General features: G+C 39.9%; 1 protein-coding gene across 1 annotated transcript; it reads left to right on the top strand.

Moving 5' to 3' along the window:
- Window positions 1-1,890: 1,890 nt before the first annotated feature.
- On the top strand, window positions 1,891-7,253 carry LOC112068015 (apolipoprotein L2-like). Its single transcript, XM_070437993.1, has 4 exons — window positions 1,891-2,592; window positions 2,774-2,887; window positions 3,034-4,142; window positions 4,325-7,253. Exons 1-4 carry the CDS (start codon window positions 1,997-1,999, stop codon window positions 4,408-4,410), a joined length of 1,905 nt encoding a protein of 634 aa, XP_070294094.1. The 5' UTR covers window positions 1,891-1,996; the 3' UTR covers window positions 4,411-7,253.
- The last annotated feature ends 1,196 nt before the right edge of the window (window positions 7,254-8,449 follow it).

Here is an 8,449-nt window from a genome sequence, read left to right as displayed (position 1 = left end):
AATAATGATTTTCTCTCTACAAACTGACACCCTTAACTGTCATTATCTGCAACAGTAGTTGAATTTGACGTGATTTATTTCCTGTGTGATATTAACACTGTTAAGCTTATGAGACCTTTTTAGGGTTCTCAAGATTGCCTCCCACCCAGGACCAAACACTTGCCAGCAGCTATTTTTAACCAGAGATTAAGTTCAGAAACAGTGATACCCTCACCGTTTACAGTAAGTGGACTACTATAGCCCTACAACTATTTTGATCGACATCTTTCTATTTTGAAAATGCTAAAATAAAATAGCTGGAATTACACCTGATATGACTTAGCAGATAAACTTTCAAGCGCCCATGTGCAAAATCTACAGTCATTTTAAATATGGTGCGATTTTCAGAAGTGTTTTTTTAACCCAGGAGTTGCCAACTTTTTGATGGGTTTTAGAGTTAAAGTTATAGYGCAAGTGCAGTGAATTATGGGACAAACCTACTCCTGGACTAAAAAGCATTGTCAAGGCAGATCTCATTTGAAAGTGCTTTATTAGTAAATGAATATACTTAATCTGGGTCTGCAGCACATTGAACAATTACCCAGATCATGATGTAAATCAACCTCCATACAATAAACTGTAGATCAGAATGTTCCTTAAAAATCTACATTTTATAATATACAATGTCATTATTTGACACCTGAGCTGAGACCTGCATAGGAGACTTTGAATTTATCTGAACAATGTTGGCTGTCATGATTTGAAGCTAGAATCCTTAATTGTAACAATAACAAAGCGGTTGCCTCGCCTATGTTTTGGGTTGGGCCTGGAGAAATGTTACCACTCAAATTCATAGAGCTATGGATGCAAGGACTGACCATCCATGATATCAAAATAATAGTTATAACCATGTTTTGAGGCTGTACAGTGTTTGTTTACATTTATGTTGTTTATAAACATTGGCATAAACCAAGCTGATATTTGGGGTTATGGTGGGGTACAACAGTTAATCAAAGCTCATCAGGCATATACACTGAGTATACCAAACATTAGAAACACCTAGTACTGAGTTGACTCCAATGCTTCCCACAGTTGTGTCAAGTTGGCTGGATGTCCTTTCAGTGGTGGACCATTCTTGATATACATGGGAAGCTGTTGACCGTGAAAAAACGATCAGTGTTGYAGTTCTTGACACAAAACGGTGCGCCTAGCAACTATTACCATACCCAGTTCAAATGCACTTACATTTTTTTGTCTTACCCTTTCACTYTCTGAATGGCACACATACACAATCCATATCTCAATTGTCTCAAGGCTTAAAAATCCTTCTTTAACCTGTCTCCTCCCCTTTATCAATAAGGGATCATAGCTTTCACCTTGATTCACCTGTTCAGGCGATGTCATGGAAAGAGCAGGTGTTCTTAATGTTTAGTATAATCAGTGTATAAGTTGTATTCTTGAAGAATCAATGGGTATATATCATTAATTTAGAAGTCCAAAAATGTATGTAGCAACTAAGGATTCTAGCTTTAACTAAAACTGCTAGAAATATTTGTATTAACATAATAACAATGATAACACAATTACTATTGCTTGTGGTAGCTATGAGCATCTGAGCACCTCGCCCCCTGATCTCAACAGCATCCCTATTGGCTGAGATTTGACCCGAGCCACAGTGCCTTAGCCCTTAGCAGGGAGCAAAATCAAAATGGCTGAAGATCACAAAGTCTTGGTAGTAAGARACATTGGCTTGAGGGATATAAAAAGGAATGAAGGTGGAACACATCTCAGACTCATTTATATTGTTTCATTTTAAATGGTTAGCCTAAGTTGACTGAAATCCATCTGCAAGATTCAGTGCATTAAGGTATATATTAGTTGATCATTGATATTCTGGGACCAGATCTGTGTAGTAGGTGATTAGTAAAGTAGTTTTACTGTACTTCAATAGAGAACCTGTAAAGTACTTTGAGACAGAAAGCCTTCCAAAACTGCATCTTCTTATTTCTCAGAGGAAATGAGAGAGTTATTGGGCCAATACATCTCAGACACCCTCAGCTATGTCTACACGGTGAAGGAATTCTGTGATAGGCATCCAAGGTGGATCCTGCAGAGAAAGGAGGAACAATCCAAGATGAAGAACATCAAGGAAATGTCAGACAGAATCGATCTTAAATTCAGCCGAGTCTTGAATGCAGAAGACAAGACCAAGGCATTAGGAGAGTTCACGAAAGACTATCTGACCCAGGTGACTGCAAACCGTAGGCTTAAGGAGCTGGAGAAGGAGCTGGAAGCTGTACTGAAGGACACTCTCAATGGGCTGGAGGAGCTGGACTGCTTCATGGATGCTGTGGAGAGGCTGGTGGTCACCTCTGTGTTTGTATTTGCTGATGAAAACCGGTTGTGTCCTCTGCCTCAGGGGAGGGAACAAGCAAGTGTCCGAGCTGTCATCACCTCCGCTAGAATGGCCTGTCCTCTCCTCATCCACTTTAAGAGGGACGCATCGGCCTTCTTTTCCCCATGCCTCCTCAATGTGGAGGTGCTGCACGTATACTTGGAAAATTACATGAACATCTCTGAGCAGCTGTGTGAGAGAATGGGATTGGGAAAAACGTAAGTCATTTATCAGTTTAAATGATTTAACACAATATTCAAATCAAATGATCTATCCTTTTTTTTCTCTCTGTATGGTTTCAGACATACCAGTAAGATACTTTATATTATTATGTAACATTATAGCAACTTTTGCTGCAGCTGAAAAGTTCTTTATATTGTTTTTTATTATCCTTATTAGAAAAACATTTTGCAGAGAGAAGAATGACAACTTGATGAGTGACACCAGCCCTGAAGTGAATGAAAAGTCCATGCAGAACATGTTTAACCATTTGCGGCATTTGAGTGATATCAGGTAAACCTTTCCAGTTTTGTTTTATGTTACATTTGCAAATACTAGCTTACTATAACACTGAGGGCACACATTTCTGATCATTCATCGATTCCAGCTACATGTTTCAATGTCTCTCATGAAAAAGTGGAATATGTTCCTCCTGCTAGGATGGACCAGCAMCTCAGACTGACGTTCCTGTTCCAGGAGTCTGCCCTGCGCTTCATTGGTCTGTTCAGTCAGTGCCACTCCAGAATGCTGGACTTTATAAAAGAGCTGGAAAGGAGAGCTGGCAAACTAGATAATATGAAGAAAGGGGGTTATATCTCCAGTGTGGTAGGCAGTGCAGTGGGGGCAACAGGAGGGGCTCTGACCATCGCAGGCCTTTGTCTTGCCCCTGTTACTGCTGGGCTGTCACTGGGGCTCACCATCGCAGGGATTGGAATGGGTGTGACCAGTGGGGTCAACAGTCTAACCACCGGTGTTACAAAGGTGGTGTTTAAAAGCTACCAAAACAAGAAAGCCAATACAATCTTTCAATGTTTCATGGAGGACATGCAAAGACTCCATGGTAGTCTGGAGAAGGTGGCCAGCAACATTTGCCCTTTGGAGCCGAAGGTGGTGGCATTAGTGGTTGGGAAGAATATAGGCAAAGGTGGTGCGAGTTTAGGAAAGAAGATCAATGGCATAGTAAAAAATACCTCTGCAATAGAGGCCTTAATGGGAAAAGGCGTGGTTATAGGTGCAGGCAAGGTGGGACTCCAAGAGGGCAAAACATTTGCTGCAGATTTACCTGACATTGGGATGTTGGCCCAAGGCACTCCACTCGCCCTCTCTAGGACATTAAGGCGATGCGCCGTGGCCTCAAATGCCCTGTTCATTGGCCTGGACATCATCACTATCTGTAAAGACAGTGTCAGCCTCGCCAAAGGCAGCAAGAGCAAGAGATCCCAGCTCATCCGAGCCAGAGCAGCACTGTGGCGCACAGAGATCGACTCATGTCAGAGGATCCATGACTCACTGTGCCGAGGCATCTGGAGGTTCAGAAAGAGTCAGAGAATCCTGGAGAAACCCTTTTACCTTGTGAAGGAGTTTGAAAGTCTAGAGCCGCTTGTGCAGATGGGACTAATGGAGCAGCCTGAGGATGATATAGAAACTCTGGTGCAGCCTATGGAGGAGACGAGACTCCTGGGGCAGCCTATGGAGGAGACGAGACTCCTGGGGCAGCCTATGGAGGAGACGAGACTCCTGGGGCAGCCTATGGAGGAGATAGAAAAAGGTACAAAAGTCGTTAAATTGATTTGCCCTTAAACATGTCACATACTGTACACAGCAGATGTTGAATGATATTATGTGCATGTATCAGCAAAAATACTCAAGCTTCTAAGTCTTTGAAATTCACAAAGCGGGCATTGCCATTGGTTAATTAATTGCTTTTCCATTAAAAATCCCTGTCTCTAGGTTTTTGCGACTGGATGTGGCATTTCGGCATGGTGTTGTTGCTGTTGCTGTTAGCATATGTATGGGCTGAGAACATTTATAAGTAGAAATTGAGAAAATTACGAAGCCAAGACACCTGCCATTTGGACTGCATTGTTTCCTGTGCATCACTTCCTGTACGACCTAATTGCTTAACATGTAGATTTGAAATGATTACTGTGCATGGTTTTAAAGTTACTTGGACTTGAGAATAGAAGAGAACATATTTTTTTCTTAAATGTATTTATGATTATTACAATTTTTATTCAAACCACCCCTTTATCTGGGCGGTGTTCATGTTGTCGAATAGTCAGATCTAAATATTCTAAATGTATTATATAGAAGAAACAGGCCTCTCTGACATGTCAAATAATGACTCACTATCTTTCAGCAACATTAGTACTTGTACCAACTGAGCGTAGCTGTTCTACGTCAGATTCTAGAACTTGTCACACTGTACATTGATGTAGTGTAACAATTTAAAAAAGAGTTTCAAAAGAGTTACATCCACATTACATTGTTGTGAAAATCTAATAGGCCTACATAGTTATTTCAACATGGTTATTCTACTTCTGAATTGTATAGGCATATACTGCCCTCTAGTGTCTTTCAGTGTCTTTTACTCATGTGACATGTCTTGCTGTTATTGATTGTTACTCACTTCAGTTAAGATATGTGCAGATAAAAGTGCATTATTTTCTACTTTAGCAATGTTTAAATATCCATACAGAGTTGAACTGCAGAACTCCAGAGATTTTCAGAAACAGTGATACCCTCACCGCTTAYAGAAGATTAATGTAGCCCTACAACTATTTTGATTCACAACTTTATAATATGAAAACGGTAAAATAGCTGCAATACACCTGCTATGATTTAGCAGATTAACTTGTGCAGAAATCTATTAACCAGATCGATCTTTTCAATATGGTGTCATTTTCATAGCCTAAGTGCTTTGTGACAAGGATCGATGAGTTGTGCGTCCCAAGATGCCGTTCTGCACACCACTGCRCCGTTATTTGCCTGTTTGTGGCCAGCCTGTTAGCTTGCACGATTCAAGCTGCTTTCGCCCACAGGACTGCCGCTGACTGGATGTTTTTTGTTTGTCGCACCATTCTCWGTAAACCCTAGACATTGTCTTGCGTGAAAAGCAGAGAAGGGCGGCCATTTCTGAAATACTCGATCTGGCGTGCCTGGCACTGACGATCATACCACACTCAGTCACTTAGGTCACTTGTTTTACCATTTCTAACGTTCAATCAAACAGTAACTGAATGCCTCAATGCCTGTCTGTCTGCTTTATATAGCAAGCCACRGCCACATGAGTTACTGTCTGTAGGCACAATCTTTTTTTTCTTGAACATCGGTGTACCTAAAAACTGTCCAGTAAGTGTATGTTACAGGTGTAATTACAGAGCTGGGTCTAAAAAACTGTCCAGTAAGTGTATGTTACAGGTGTAATTACAGAGCTGGTCTAAAAACTGCCAGTAAGTGTATGTTACAGGTGTAATTACAGAGCTGGGTCTAAAAAACTGCCAGTAAGTGTATGTTACAGGTGTAATTAAAAGGCTGGATCTTAAAAAAACTGGCCAGTAAGTGTATGTTACAGGTGTAATTACAGAGCTGGGTCTAAAACAACTGGCCCTACATTACAGTACAGTATTAAACCTTCCTCCCCTTATAGATTTGCATGACAAGAAGACAAATAATGATTATTTCTGAGATTGTCATTAATGCCTATTATTGAACCAATCAACAATTTAATCCCTTTTAAATCACAACAGTGGCGACAGAAACGGCAATAAAATGTAGTAAGTCCAGATTTAATATAATATTATCCCATCCTAAAAGCCAATTTTATATTATTTTCCACAGTTTTTCCAGAACATCATTTTAAAGTTGTTGATAAGTGTCGCCCTGACCATAGAGAGCCTTGTTATTCTCTCTTTTGGTTAGGTCGGGGTGTGACTACGGTGGTGTTCCTATCTAGGTTAAGTATTTCTATGTTGGCCTGGTATGGTTCCCAATCAGAGGCAGCTGTTTATCGTTGTCTTTGATTGGGGATCATATTTAGGCAGCCATTTCCCCACTGGTTTTTGTGGGATCTTGTTTTTGTTTAGTTGCCTGTGAGCACGGCATTTGCTGCACGTTGTGTGCTGTTTATTGTTTTTGTGAGTTTCATCTGAATAAACATCAGTAGTTTTCCATCACCCAGGATTTCTCCATGCTACTCTGTGCATATTACAGGACTTCTCATCAGTCAAGAGAGGCCTTGAGTTATTGGGAGTACACATTCCTACAGTCCACTAAATAATTACACTCTTCAAATAGACAAAGAGCTTGACCCTAACACTACTTTCAGTCTCTAAGGACATAAAAACAATATATTCATACTAAGGATTTAATGATAATAAACAGTAATATAAAACAGTCATTTACAATCTATCTTATAAATAAAACAGTCATTTACAATCTATTCCTTTAGCTTTGTCTAGTAAAGACAAAGCTAAAGGAAAGTATCACCCTTATTGTGTGAATTAATCAGATGATGGCATTACAAAGCTGTCTTTTAATATACCAAATTCCTAAAGTCTCTACACCACTACCGGTGTCAAACTTTGTAAAGTCTTAAAGCGCTGTCACGCCCTGACCTTAGAGATCATTTTATGTCTCTATTTGGTTTGGTCAGGGTGTGATTTGGGGTGGGTATTCTATGTTCTATTATTTGTATTTCTATGTTTTGGCCAGGTAGGGTTCTCAATCAGGGACAGCTGTCTAGCGTTGTCTCCTATTGAGAACAATACTTAGGTAGCCCTTTTTCCCACCTGTCTTTGTGGGAAGTTAACTTTGTTTGTGGCACTTAGCCTTAAGCTTCACGGTTTGTTTTGTAGTTTGTATTGTTTTGTTCGGCGTCTTTTCTAAATAAAAGAACATGTACGCTGCACCTTGGTCCACTTCTGTTGACGGCTGTGACAGGTGCTCTCAAAGTATGACAGAAACACCTGGGTATTTGCACTCTGTTTTTTAGTTTGTAAAAATAACTAACTAGTTTCTTAGTTTGTAAAATGTTTGCTTTTCAATGAAAGACATATGTGGCATGGTAATTAACATAAGTACCAGAGCCAACTACTAAGAAAAGGGGAATACCTAGTCAGTTGTTCAACTGAATGTATTCAACTGAAATGTGTCTTCCGCATTTAACCCAACCCCTCTGAATCAGAGAGGTGCGGGGGGCTGCCATAATCGACATCCACGTCTTCGGCGCCCGGGGAACAGTGGGTTAACTGCCTTGTTCAGGGGCATAACGACAGATTTTTACCTTGTCAGCTAGTTAGGGTTAATGATGGAGAGCATAGAAGGGAGGGAAATCACATGGTTTACTGTAAAGGAAGTACAAGTCAGCACAAAAAATATAATTTGTCAAACTTTTGGCAGATGGGACACAACTCATCACCCAAAGCCCTTAATTTGTATTGAAATATTTCCTTTGGACTTTAAAGTTTATAATTCTCATAAAATTTTCGATTGGTTGCCTAAGCCTGGCTGACATCTATCTACAAGCGTCAGTGCATTAAGGTATGTTTGTTTGGTGACCCCGCTTTATTTGAAGTGCATCTAATAAAACCTTTATATAGGCTTCATAAGCACTAAATAGATGCTTCACAAATGATCTATAACCGTATACCATGCTCTATAAAGCTTCATAATGTGGCATAACTGTGTGAAATAACCATACATTTATTTGTTCACATTTATTCATCCTTTATAGAGCATKAAATACAGTTCTAGATGACTTGTGACCCATTTATTTAGTGCTTATGAAGCCTATTTGAATGCTTTATGAAGCCTTAATAAGATGCACTTCAAATAAAGCAGGACCATTCGTTTTTTAAAGGGTCGTTTGGATAATTTTTTGTGGGTTTTGAGCATTGCTCTTCAAAACTTCAGAGGAAGTATAAAATTGACTAGTATATCCACAGATAGATGACACGACCGGTGAGAGACCAAAGATGCGGTAAGGAGCTGTTTATATTTCATAACTGCATCTATTTTCAATACTGTTGCCAGCTCTTTTGAGGTCAAACATAAGGGGTAATTGAGTAAGATCCT

The sequence above is a fragment of the Salvelinus sp. IW2-2015 genome, unplaced genomic scaffold, assembly GCF_002910315.2.
Source record: "Salvelinus sp. IW2-2015 unplaced genomic scaffold, ASM291031v2 Un_scaffold19, whole genome shotgun sequence".
NCBI lineage: Eukaryota > Metazoa > Chordata > Actinopteri > Salmoniformes > Salmonidae > Salvelinus > Salvelinus sp. IW2-2015.
This window is presented reverse-complemented; position numbering and strand designations above follow the sequence as displayed.